A 14,098-nucleotide genomic window follows, 5' to 3' on the forward strand; every position below is an offset into this window, starting at 1 on the left:
AGCCTTGCTCCTAACTAGTTCTTATAACTTAAATTAACCCATATTCTTATATCTATGTTCTGTCAGAAGGCTTGATAACTCATCTCTCCATACTGTCCATCCTGCTTCCTCCACGCTTTCTGGAGACTCCGCTTTCTTCCTCCCAGAGATCTCTCTCTGCCCAGTAGTCCCGCCTGTCTCTCCTGCCTAGTTATTGGCCATTCAGCTTTTTATTGCACCAATCACAGCAACACGTCTTCACACAGTAAACAAATGTCCCACAATAGCTTGTCAGCTAGGAGGAGCTTCCTAAATACCCTGCCAAAAATATAACCTGTATACAGAAACAAGCTTTAAGTCACTCAATCCAGAGATGATAAAACAGGTGAACACTTGTCTAATGCATGAAGTGGTAAACCCAAGGAGAGCCAGAAAAACAAAAAGATGCCAGAATGCATCAAGCAAGGAGGTGTTCATTTTAAAGACATCTGCTTTATTAATCAAGGAATAAAGTTTCTGGCACTCCAAGAACAAGGTAGCCAAAAGCCTACTAAGAGGAAGAAAGATGGCTGCTGACCTTCAGAGATGGGTCCACGATTTGAGAACTTCCTGTACCTTCCCACAGCATTGCAATACCAGGACTCAGAGGGTAGATAACACAACCTCCCCTCCGTTTGGGGCCATCACTAAGCCAGGCTATTCTCCTTCTCTCTATCCAGGTGATATTTAGTCGGGAAAAGAGCAGCGGCCGACTGGTCATTGATGGATTACGAGTCCTAGAAGAAAGCCTTCCTCCAAGTGGGGCTGCTTGGAAAATCAAGGGTCCCATTTATCTGGGAGGAGTGGCTCCTGGAAGGGCTGTGAAGAACATCCAGGTAAGCCAGCAGGGGCAAGACTAAGTCGCTGACCCTTGAACTGGAAGATCACTGAATTCAGGTCCTCGTTGCACAGAGTAGGCAACCAGCAAAAGTGAAGCGGTTTTGCTGGAGAAGAAGCATCCTAGGCTGTTCCACGGGCTTCCTGCCTGCCCTGGGGCATTACAAAGTCAGCTGTCACCTTTTAATTTTAAAATAGAAGTGAGGTGAAGAACGCTTGGTAGGTCTTGAAACTTTTGTCTCCAGGGCATTTCATTACTTCATTTGCTACAGGGAGACCAGAGAACAAGTCATTGCACTGTGTTACTGAGTTGGAAAAAAAAAAAAAAAAACAACCCTTCAGCTCACTTAAAATCCAGTTCCAGCTTTTCCTTTTTCACATACAATTTTTAAATAAGCAAGGAATATGGGTGTAAGGTGAAGAATTGAGAATATAAGAAACATTTTTGTGCACTGAACTGTAACCATTGCAGGTTTTTAAAATGTTTCTCAGCGAAAGGAGGGTACCAAAGGGTTTAATTTATCTTAAATACAAACATAGAATTGATTTTTGTCACAGCGCCAATACAAAGTTAAGATCCTAGGAAAGTCAGTTTACATTATAATTCGCCCCGGTCCTGGGACAATCATTTTTCACTGTTCCCAAATGTAGTATAGAATCAGCTGTCTAAAGGGTCCCAAGTGCCACATCCTACAGCATGATAGATTCACACCTGCCTTATGACCTAGTGAAGCCCTCAGCAAGCTTCCTACCATTTTCGTAGGATTTCCCTCCATGTCCGCGATCTCGGGCCCAGCGGCCGTTCCTGGAAAACCATGACTGCGGCTCTCATCTCGTCACAGTCTGCAGAAACGTTTCATTTCCATTGCTTAATTACTGTGCGCGAAAGTTATGAAATACAACATTCCAGCTTCCATGAATTAGCTAGAAGTAATTACGTAGAGCCATATTGATCATTCAGAAAGGGCAAATGGACAGGGGCTGAGACTGTTCCTCTGGAACTCACTCCTTTGCTTTCCCATGGTGCATCTGGCGCTGAGCAAGGGGATTTTAAATGACTTCTTCTTCTTTCAGATTAACTCCGTCTACAGCTTCAGCGGCTGCCTGGGCAATTTGCAGCTCAACGGTGCCTCCATCACCTCGGCCTCGCAAACATTCAGTGTGACCCCCTGCTTCGAAGGGCCAATGGAAACAGGAACTTACTTCTCAGCAGAAGGAGGCTATGTGGTCCTAGGTAAGGTCCTAGCTCAGGTGTAATTATGGTTGACCCCACCTAAACTGGAGTGAAAGCTCGCTCCCCCAGTACAACGCACCCAGACTGGGAGCCTGTGAGTGGAAATTCAGTACTTGCAAAGATAAATGTTGTTCCGCTGTGAGTGAGGTCTCACTCTCTGCTGTTTGCCGTCAGAGTGAGCTGTTGTATAGAAACCCGGGCCCCTCTCCTGTTTCTCTGTGTGCACCATGCCACTTCTGCAGGAGGAGCCTCAACAGATGCTGCCGCCTATACTTCCGGGCTCCAGGACTGAGAGGCAAACAGACCTCCTTCCTTTAGATATCAGCCAGTGTCAGGTACCCTGTTAGAGCAACGTAACAGATGACAACGATGGTGTATGGCGAAAGCCTGAGTCCTGAGATGCCTCTTTCCTGGAGAGAGTTGACAGAGAACTTTAAGCCCAAAGTTAAAATTTAATAATGCTAAACTCATCCCTGTAAGGTCCCTCTTTCCTCAGGGACCACTGTTATCGCCTTTACGGTTTCAAATCCATATGCAGCACCCATTCTTGTTGTTTTCGTTGGGCAAACTTGTGGATGCAGACCACCATGGCACAGAACTTTCTTTACTGTCCTGTAACGTGGTCTCTGTCAGCTCTTGGCCACCTTACTCCTCTAAGTTTTCTTATCGGTGTAAAATATTGTCCCCACTGAGGGAATTTACACTCCCTCCACCTGATCTGAAGCCCCAATACAACACTGGCCTTCAGAGATCATCATCATCATCATCATCATCATCATCATTATTATTATTATTATCTTCGAGGCAGGGTTTCTCCGTAGCTTTTTGGTTCCTGTCCTGGAACTAGCTCTACTAGACCAGGCTGGCCTCAAACTCACAGAGATCCGCCTGCCTCTGCCTCCCGAGTGCTGGGATTAAAGGCATGCGCCACCACCGCCCGGCTCTTCAGAGATCTTATTCTGAAGATTTTCCCCAACCATTACTGTGCTGCTCATGCATTCAGCAGCTTTTATTGCATGCTACCTATACGGCAGTCCGCGTGCACACCTCCTGTAAGGCAGTCTGTGTACACACCCCGGGTACTGCAGTCTGCGTGCACACCCCTGTACAGCAGTCCACGAGCACACCCCCTGTACGGCAGTCCACGTGCACACCCCCTGTACGGCAGTCTGTACACACCCCGGGTACTACAGTCTGTGTACACACCCCGGGTACTGCAGTCTGCGTGCACATCTCCTGTATGGCAGTCTGTGCAGTCTGCGAGCACATCTCCTCAAGAGCAGTGTGCACACCCCTGTACAGCAGTCTGTGTGCTGGGTGACAGTTCCAAAAGCAAAAAAAGACTATACACAGCCATCATCTAACTCACAACAGCAAACATGGTATAAATACAAAGGATTAACTCTTCTTAATCATGCAACCCCTTAACGGGTTTGATAAAACAACCTTTGAGGATTTTGTACAACCTCTGATAAGGAGACCATGATGTAACCAGGTACACTTTCATAAACAACCTCTCATGTCCAGTAGAACGTGATTAGAGGCAATTGCCCTCTGCCTCCCTCAGGCCACTCCTCCTCTGCCTTCCTCCCCTGCCCACTTCCATTCACTCCTACTAAAAACATAACACTCAAGTTCCTTAGTCTTTAAAGAATTCTAAATTTTGGACAGTTTGAAATGTATAGTCAGCCATATAATTTATGTTCTGTTCCTTGAGCATTACCAGGAGGGCTGGGCATGGTGGTGTACACCTTTAATTCCAGCTTTCTTAGGATCTCCATGAGTTCGAGGCCAGCCTGGTCTACATAGCAAGTTCTAGGCTAGTCAGGGCTGCACAAAGAGACCCCTGACTAAAAACAAGAAGAAAGGAAAACTGTGTTGGGGAATAAATATTTAACTTGTTTTTGAGTAGTATGTCAAGTAGACACTATCAAGATTCCTAGGTTTGTAATGAGTCCTTAATTACCTGTATTTGGGGGGAGTGTGAGGGGGGTGTGTGCACATGAGTGCAGGTGCCAGAAGAGGGTGTCTGGTCTGGAGCTGGAGTTACAGAAGGTTGTGAGCTGCCCAGTGTTAGTGCTAGGATCTGAACTCAGATCCTCTGAAGAGCTGCATCTGCTCTTAACTGTTAATCTATCTGGCCCCACAGCTACTCTTTTTCTTTCTTTTTTTAAGATTAATTTTATGTGTACAAGTGTTTGTCCACCACACGCATGCCTGGTACCCACAGAATCTAGAAAGGGTGCTGGGTCCCGTGGGATTAGATGGTTGTGAGCTACTATGTGCATGCTGGACTAATTTTAGCACGTCATCCTCGCAAAATCACACTGGAGCTAGAAATTTTATTTTTCCCATCTTCATAATTTTCTGTTTCTCTCTGCAGATGAGTCTTTCAATATCGGATTAAAGTTTGAAATTGCCTTTGAAGTCCGTCCCCGAAGCAGTTCTGGAACCCTTGTCCATGGCCACAGTGTCAACAGAGAATACCTGAATGTACACATGAAAAATGGACAGGTATGGCTTGAGAATGAACCGTCCATCTTGTCTCACCTTGGATGCTGATGTAAAGCAGCAGATGTATGTCACAGAATTATTTCTTCAGTCTCTCTAATGGGAAAAAGAGGAAACTTGAACATGAGATTTGAGTGTGTGTAATGTTGGTGTTCACATTCGTGTGCTGGGCATTGATTAGAACAGAGTCGTGAAAATGTGGCAAAGCTACCAAACAATCACCAATAACAGCATGACATCTTAATAGAATTAGAAGAAAGCTTTTCAGCAAATAGAAGGTGAAATATATCCACTTTCAATATTCACAAATGTGAAAGCATCTTTCTAAAGATTTACATGCTAACTGCAGTCATGTGTATACATACACATACATACACACATATTATTCTCAGTTATTAGAAGTTTGTATTGGATTATAGCTAAACACCACATTCATCATAAGTTATTACCAAAGAATATTTAGGAAGATAGTCAAATAAGTTTCAAAGAAAGGAATATTTTCATTATGCCTCAGACTTAATATAACCAAGTTTTTATTTGAGTTCTAATACAATCAATTAAGGCATAAAAAATTAAAACAGCTTTCATAAAACCCTGACATGAATCCCCAGAATATTTATGTGTGTTTATATATATATAGTTATATATTACATATATATTAGTGTTATAGTATATACTATATGTATTAGTTACTAGGTATCAGATATATAATATTTTATATATACATATATGTATACTATCAGGTATAGGTATCAGGTATATTATATATGTATAATACACTATATGTTATACATATTAGTTACTAGGTATCAAGTACTGATATTATATATTATAATATTACTAGTATAATATTATATTATTAGCTATAGTAACTAATATGTATGATATACAGTTTATATTGTATATATTATATAATTTGCAGTATATAAAATATACTGTATATTATACATATTAGTTATTAGGTATCAGTTACCAAGTATCAGGTACTAAAAGATTCATGAGTGAAGTGTCTTAGACCTCCTATCATCTCAAGGATGTATATAATATTATCACTTTAATTTTATATCTGCAAAAAATGGGGTAGAAAGTAAATAAATGGAGGCTATGCAGTTTGGCTTGAAGGTTCTCTTCAATGGTATCTTTTATTTTTCCATTTCTGATTGAAAAAAATTCATTCAATATATTTTGATCATTATGATCTCCTCCCTCAACTTCTCCCAGATTCTTCCTACCTCTCTACCCACCCAATTTTGTGTTCTTATATCTCTTTTAAAAAATGGGAGAAAAAAAAGCAAAAGAACAAGAACACAAAAAATGCCACAGAGTGAGTCCACCAAGGGCCATTGAGTTTGTTTTGCACTGGCCAACAACTCCGAGGCCTGGGCCTGCTCTGGAGTGGCTTCAGTATCTCGACCTGCTTTGTACAAACAGAACAGGACCTATAAACTCGGCAAATTCGTTCCCTTATCTACCATCCCTCCGTGTTCTCTCCAGTAGGATCATTTTGTTCTCACTCCAAAGACTTGAACTATTTTAATTTAAACTCTTCTATTACCTGTCAAAGACTGACCCCTTGTGTTCACATTGCAACTGTACTCATGCGCAAGCATTTATTTGAGGTATTGCTTCTCTGCGGTAAATTAGTTATGAAATCCAACTTTACCATGATGATGAGAAATTAAACTGACTATAATCTGCTCCCTCCACACAGGTCATAGTGAAAGTCAACAACGGTGTCAGGGACTTTTCTACCTCAGTAACACCCAAGCAGAATCTCTGTGATGGCAGATGGCACAGAATTACAGGTGAGGCACCTAAGAGGGTCCTGTGCAAGCCTGAGTCTGCAGAGCACATAGGGGGTGTGGGGTGGTGCGCCGTTATGTGATTCCTAACAGATGACAAGAGAAAAGAATAAAGAATCGTCAGACTAAAATGTGCATCGAATACACGAATCTGAATGCTGCCAAAATACAAGACATAGACATTTTGGAGAATGAAAGATATAGAAGTGTATTCTGATAGTCCTTCTTGTTAAGGAAAATGTCATCACTATTGCTCAATTAGATATGCTTAGACATTATTGTTATTTTCAATGATAGCAAAGTTAGGGAATTTTTATTCTGGAATGTATTGGTGTTGTGATACATTAGTTTCTTATTGTAAAAATTACCCCAGTACCATGCATGACCGGTCTTTCTCCTGTCTCTCAGTTATCAGAGATGCAAACGTGGTTCAGCTGGATGTGGATTCTGAAGTGAACCACGTGGTTGGACCGTTGAATCCAAAGCCAGTTGATCACAGGGAGCCTGTGTTTGTTGGAGGCGTTCCAGGTAAGTACATCCCAGAGGGACAGGCTTCCAAATCCAGGAAAACCCAGTAAGCTCTTAGAATTGTTGCTATTATATTAAAAATTGAGCCATGTATTGTCATAACACCTAAAAATTCAAAGGGTTTTTATATGTAGCAACCCTTAATAGAAAAGAGGAGCGAAGTGCTGAGTTCGATACCAGCATTGAAGAAAACAAAAAGAAAAGAAGTAAATTGTCAAAACTTATAACTCCTGATTTAAGATTACCAGCACATAAGAATTAGCATGCCCACCGGGAGATGCCACTCCATCTTGCCGTTCTTACTGCTGACTCTCCTCTTCCCCTCTTTCTCCTTTAAATAGCCTCTCTACATTCACAAGCATTTCTCTCTCTCTCTCTCTCTCTCTCTCTCTCTCTCTCTCTCTCTCTCTCTGTCTGTCTTATGAATGAGAGTGCTGTAGGACCTGAAAACCTTGAGGATTAAAAGTTTGCTGACAATCACTCCCCCTACACAACCAGGAAGAATGCCTGCTTCCACTGTCCAGAACTGGTCTGAATTGTGGAAATACCTGCAGACTGCCAGTCACATACTGCTCAGATGGAATAGCATTCCCTAAGAGAGCTTTCCATCTACAGTCCTGGAAACAGCAGCCAAAAGAGTACCTAATTCAGGACAGTGAGAAGACACTTATGGGCCCCCTGTAACTACCTTTTACCCCTAGAACAATGGCCATTATCTTCCGTCGAACAAGGCTGTTCTTACGTATTTCTCCAACTTGGAAAAAGTTGAAAATGAGACCTAGAGAGGAGGGTATAAGATGGAGATATTTAAGTTTCACCTGGAATTTGGTGAGGATTTTAATAATCCAAATAGATTTTTAACACTATCATACAAAAGCAGTGAATAATTTTTTAAAAATCTACAGATAAAATCAATTATCTCACTTCATGGCCTCTCAAATTAGTAGTCACCTTCCTCTTTCTCGGCTGACAATTTCAGATAGGAGCTGTAGTAGTTGGGATGAGAATGGCCCATGGGTGAAGTATGACCTTGTTGGAAAAAGTGTGTCAGTGGGGTGGTCTTTGAGTCTCTCTCTCCTCTCTCTCTCTTTCCCTCCCTCCTGCAAGAGGTTCAGGATGTAAAGCTCTCAGCCACTTCTCCAGCATCATGTCTGCCTGCATGCCACCATGCTTCATGCCATGGGAATTAGAATAATGAACAAAGCCTCTAAAATTGTAAACCAGTCCCCAGTTAAATGCGTTCTTTTGTAAGAGTTGCCTTGGTTGTGGTGTCTCTTCCCGGCAATAGAACCATGACTAAGACACCAGCGTTAACAATAATGGTAACTCGGGAGCCAAAAGGCGTAGTCAAGACCCTCGAAGGCAGCCCCCTCTTCTATTTCACACAGGCGCTCACACCGCTGTGTCCCGGACCTCTGCCTCTGTTCTGGCTTTGATTCTGAGCAGGGCTCTAGAGAAGGCCCCTCACATCAGTACCCTGTAAAAACTGTCTCATGTCATTTCTATTTCTCCACATCGCTTCCTCCCTAGAAATCATGGTGTAGCTTTCACTATTTCCCAGGCTTCCAGCACACACAGAATTAAACAAACCATGCATCTGTCCCCTTTGTGCCCTGGCCTCAGGGCTCCCTGTACCACCTGAGATTGCAGTTCTTTAATGTTCAGGGATGCTGTCTTTGCTCCAGGCCTTCCCACAAGGACTCAGGGATTGAATTTCTAGTAAACGTTTTTCTTCTTCTGATGCTTTTTCTTCTGATGCTTTTTCAAGGAACAGCTTCCCCTACCCCTCCAACCTAGTTCCTTATTGATCCTCTGGACTTGGGCTTTTCCTTCCATCTTTCCTCACTAGGGTTCATACAATACCACTGTTGTGAAACCACGTTGGTTATTTTCCTATTGCCACGCTAAAACACCATGGTGAAGGCTATTTTACAGTAGAAGGAGTTTGTTTGGGCTTACAGTTCAGAGGGTTACAGTCTACGATGGCCGAGTGAAGGCATGGAGGCAGGATCAGGAAGCTGATCATACTGTAAACAAGCAGCCCAGGGCAGAGAGAGCAAATTCAAAACACAGTATGTCTTTAAACTCTCACTGCCCCCCCTCCAGTGACACATTTTCACCAACAAGGCCATACCCCCTAAACCTCCCAAACAGCACCATCAACTGGGAACCTCAAATACCTGAGACTGTGGAAGACATTTCTCATTCAAACCATCACAGGTTACTCTAGAATGCTGTCGCAGCTAGACAGTACACTGCCTGCTGGCAGGGAGCAAGCCCTCAGCCCATCCAGCACTCCCTGACAAGCACCTGTCTAAGCTCTGGGTGGCCAAGCAAGCAGGTCTCTCCAGTGAGAGTGATGGCGAGTGTGTCTCTCCAGTGTGAGCCTTATAGCACTTGCTTCTCCCTGGGCCTGAGCTGTTCACCTTGTGATTCCAAAGAACTTCATCTTTGCCTTTTGTCTGCTTTCTGAGTCTCTCAATAAGCGCCACAGACTGAGTCAACAACAAGATGTCCACGTAATGGCCAGCAAAATTTCACTAGTGAGCCCCCCCACAGGGACGCGCTAACCTGTGGTCTGAGCCACCAGCCCTCTGCCCCTCCTCGTTTCCACCTAGGAAACATGCCAGCAAGCCTTCAGCAAATGCAATTATAATTTAAGCTGACTGTGATTAATTCTATCATCCTGAGATGCTTGAGTTTAATTCCACTAAAATCGCATCAGAAACCAAGGCAGTAAGAATGATAATTAAAGAAATTAAGCACAGATAGAAATCCTGTATGCCCTGAATTCTCTTGAAACGCCAGTCACTCTTATACAATTCGTCATTTCGGTGACACATTTTTCTCATGTCCCACTTTGCTTCCCAAGACTGTGATAAACACTGTAATCAAAACAGCTTGGGGAGAAATGGAGGGAAGTTGAAACAGGAGTTCAGGCAGAGGCCCTGGAGGAATGCTGTTTACTGCCTGTCTCCTCCTGGCTCCTCAGTTTCCTTTGTATGTACAGCCCAGGGCCACCTGCACAGGCCCAGTACTGCCCATCATGGGGCGGGCCCTTACCCATCTGTCATTAATCAAGGAAATACCCCAATGACACACCTGAAAGCCAATCTCATGGAACCAATTCCACAGGTGAGGTTTCTTCTTCCCAGGTGACTCTGGCTTGTATCAAGCTGACAAAAAAAAAAACTATCACATCTCACTAGAAAGTTAATGAACAGCCGGGCAGTGGTGGCACACGCCTTTAATCCCAGCACTTGGGAGGCAGAGGCAGGTGGATCTCTGTGAGTTCGAGACCAGCCTGGTCTACAAGAGACCCTGTCTCGAAAAAAAAGAAAGTTAATGAACAGCCTGGAAGTGGTGATTCATGCCTTTGATCCCAGCACTTGAGAGGCAGAGGCAGGTAGAGCTCTGAGTTTGAGGCCAGCCTGATCTACATGCAGATTGAGATCTAGTACAACCAAGGCTACACAGAGAAGCCCTATCTTGAAAAAGAACAGAAAGGTTAAAGAAAAAAACCAGAAAGGTAATAAATAAAATTCATTTAACCATCACACACACACACACACATACACATACACACACACACACACACACACACAAATTAACCTGCCTATATTGTAATTTAAAAATTAAAGAGTCTTTGAGGTTGGTGAAGCCCATTCCCAAGTCAAACCAATGACTATTGAGAACACCACATTATTTTCTATAAAATATAGTCTAGTCTTCTTTCCATCTTGGAAACATTCTCTTTTAAAAGTATATGTTTGGGGGATGGGGAAATGGCTCAACAGGTAAAAGTGCTTGATGCTTAAGCATAAAAAGACCTGCACGAAAGCTTGATAGTGTCCTCACTATGAATATAGCCCCAACACTGAGAGCAACAGAGACAGGGGGATCACCCAGCCTCAACAGTTCAGTAACATAGTGGGAAACAAAGTAGTGTGCTCAGGGTTTGGGGAGAGACCCTGCCTCCAAGAAATGAGACAGCGAGAAATCATGAAGGACAGCCAACACACCCCTCTGACTTCAGCACACTACACACATACATACATATAGACACACACACATGAACATAAAGACAAATGAATGTGTTAATTTTGTTAATCAATTACTTAGGGCCCTGGGGTACTCTTCTGACACTACTTAAGATTAATTTTATGGTAAATCATGCAGACCATAATTGCTATGGTAATTTTCCTCCAGATGATTTTCTGCATGAACCAAGCAAGGGCAGACCACTCAGGCACAACAGAAGCCATGTTCCTTTGTGCCCGGAGTGGCAGAGGCTTTAGAGGATTCCTCTCAAGCCTTCCCTTGGTTTTTATTCTGAAGATGAAGTCCACGGAGCAGGCTTTGCAAACATGCAGCCACTGTAAATTAGATACAAATAAAAGGAAGTGGTCTCTGGGGCCCCTTTCACATCTCCAGCTTTACGATCACCATTCTAAAGACGGAATGCCGCTTCCGCGCTTCATTTTCAGTGCGCAGCTCTGTACAGACTTACTCTACACTGCAGAGAAGTACGCATGGCGACAGTTGCTTGATGCTGTTTGCTTGGTGCTCTATTTTATGTTCCTTTCTGAGTTAGATTGCCAAGTGTTTTTTTTTTTCCTTTTGTATGCCACTGCTCATATAACTGTGTGTTATAAATGAGCTTTGACTAACTGGATTTTAATTTTATAGTATTTATAAGCTCTCTAAGTTGCTTTAATTTATATCGCTTCTCTCATTCCAACACACCTAATTGTATCTGTACAATTAATAAACACCAGCCTTCCTCTGGATGCCTAATTACTATGAGATGAGATGGTTCCCCGACACACAAGACACCTGTGTCCATACAGAATCCATGCTACCTACCACTTTCCTATTCATAGTTCTTAAGCCTTGAGCTTTGAAAAATTCAATTCTACCTCATTTGAATTCATTATTTTCTCATTATTTCTATAAGCTTGGCAAAAAAAAAATAGAGACTTAAGGGTGACGGGTAATGAAGATAGGAATTAAACAAAAACATTAACTCTGTCCAAAAATAACATGGAAGCTCAAATTCCTTTCCCTTCTCAGCAAAACACAGTAAATAAACGAGGCCTCTGGGAAATGAACTGGGCTCGGCACAGATAGGTCACGAGAACTCCCTGCTGAGGCTTCACGGGGAAGCAGCGAACTGCAGCCCTAGAAAACAGCCACAGTATGCACAGAAGTGTGCTCAGAGAAAACATGGCTAGCATAAATACCCCCCCAACACACACACACACACAATCCCTCACCGTGTTGTGTTCTCATTGTTCAAAAGTGAGTGCCGGTCCTGGGAGTCCGCTAGTCCCTGTGCCATTGCTGGTGTGAGAATCATTTTGATAGTCTGAGCGATTTTCCAGTTTTTACCAGGAGGTAGTATAGGAGTTTGGAATTTCCCCGCTGAAATGTCTGCTTTTTTTTTTTCTCTTTTCAGAGTCTCTACTGACACCACGTTTGGCTCCCAGTAAACCCTACACAGGCTGCATCCGCCACTTTGTGATTGACGGGCGCCCAGTGAGCTTCAGTAAAGCGGCCCTGGTCAGCGGGGCCGTGAGCATCAACTCTTGCCCCACAGCCTGACATAGCAGGACACGGCTCTTCCTCGCACTGAAATAAACATAGAGCCACTGGAGGAGGGGTCCAAGCTCCCTCCCCCATGGAAGCTCTCACCTGGTTGAAGGGGAATTCAATAAATCAGAGACCGGCCACTTTCTATTTCTTATTTGAATTTACACTATGGGTCCAAAATGTCTGCAGTGGACAGCAATTGAAAAGGTGGCAGAATTCCTTCTACTGAGAACCCATGTTCTTCAGCTGGCTAAGTTATTGCTCCTGTCCCTAATAAAGTAGAAGGGCTCCAAACCAGCGCCAGGATGTCCACAGTATCACTACGTTCTCAGAGTCACCAGTCTTTCAGGGGAGGTCGTTCAACTTGTTCCCAGTGTTTGTCCTCGGCTCCTTGGTCTTGCCTTAGATTTCCTGATTGTTCACAACCTAAAATTAGATCATCCGTTTTCGTCTTTACAAGAGTGTTTTCAGTTTACAGTAGGAGGACCTGGTTAGAAACAGCTCTCCTGGATTATGCTTTCATGGAGCTGGGGAGATGAGTCCTGAGTGGGGATAAGTCTGCATCCAAGCCTAATGGAGTTGGCTCCTCAGCCCCACACCATTTCAGGTATGTTAACCTATGACGTCCCAACAGAAGCCATGTGTGCAGCAGCTTCACCATTTACATGGTTCCGTTCTTAGATGAGACTTCACTCTCCCAGACTCAAAAGAAAAAGGGTTTCCTCCTCCTCCTCCTTTTCCTCTTCCTCCTCCTCCTTCCCCTCCCCCTCCTCCTCTCTCTTCTTTCAGCTAAGCATAGCATTATCTGTACTTGATACAAAGGGGGAAAAATGAGCTATGTGCTTTTCTCCCTCATGGCCCCTGCCAGTTCAGAGCCCCTACGGAATGAAGAGGTCCTTGTGTGGTGGAGCCCCTTCGGCGTGCCTGTGTTCCACTTCCTCTCTTACAGCCACAACAGACTGGACAAGACACTGCCTGGGATGCAAAGATGAGTGTGAGCAGTTGAATATTTTCTCTTGTGAGTTTAGGTTATGAAACACGGAAATCAGACACTAATAGAAGTTGAAGATGAAGAGATTTCGACTGAAATGTGATTTTAGCAGCTCAGGGCACACATCCTCAGACATGCAGATCTTGGCATTGCTGTTCTGCAGATTCAGGATGGCACAGCCTCTACCCTTTGTCCAGCAATGATCCCCTCAGCCCTCAACTGGGAATTGGAGAAACAGTTTCTGCCTTTCTCTGAAAATGTATAGGCCTTAACAATTATTGGGGGAGGTTATTGGGGGAGGGGATCATGAGGCCCCACCTCCCATGAAAATAGGCGATTAAAGGTTGAGAAAGAAAACCTTTTTCTTCAGTGATGTAGCCACCCGTAAGTTGCTCATGACTCTATACATAACCCCTCTCCCAGACTCCTGTAATCCACTTCAACTCAAAGATCCCCCATGCTACTCATGGGTGGAAGCATTTCTGTCATTGGTGTCCCATCTGTTAGTAAACGTCTGTTCATGGCTCCTCATAAAAAGTTCATACAACTTCAAAAATGGAAGCTAGGGTCTGGAAAGATGCCTCA

The 14,098-nt window shown here is 43.6% G+C and overlaps 1 protein-coding gene across 2 annotated transcripts in view; it reads left to right on the plus strand.

The window, feature by feature from the left end:
* Lama4 (laminin subunit alpha 4) overlaps positions 1-12,662 on the plus strand; it is a 146,081-nt gene extending 133,419 nt beyond the window's left edge. For both annotated transcript variants that reach the window (XM_005363528.3, XM_026787451.1), the window contains exons 33-38: positions 699-854; positions 1,930-2,089; positions 4,473-4,603; positions 6,312-6,405; positions 6,811-6,930; positions 12,389-12,662. In XM_005363528.3, the coding sequence (XP_005363585.1) occupies positions 699-854; positions 1,930-2,089; positions 4,473-4,603; positions 6,312-6,405; positions 6,811-6,930; positions 12,389-12,534 (807 nt within the window). In that variant the 3' untranslated portion in view covers positions 12,535-12,662. The remainder of the gene's footprint in view (positions 1-698; positions 855-1,929; positions 2,090-4,472; positions 4,604-6,311; positions 6,406-6,810; positions 6,931-12,388) is intronic.
* The last annotated feature ends 1,436 nt before the right edge of the window (positions 12,663-14,098 follow it).

Source organism: Microtus ochrogaster, linkage group LG9 (genome assembly GCF_000317375.1).
Source record: "Microtus ochrogaster isolate Prairie Vole_2 linkage group LG9, MicOch1.0, whole genome shotgun sequence".
NCBI lineage: Eukaryota > Metazoa > Chordata > Mammalia > Rodentia > Cricetidae > Microtus > Microtus ochrogaster.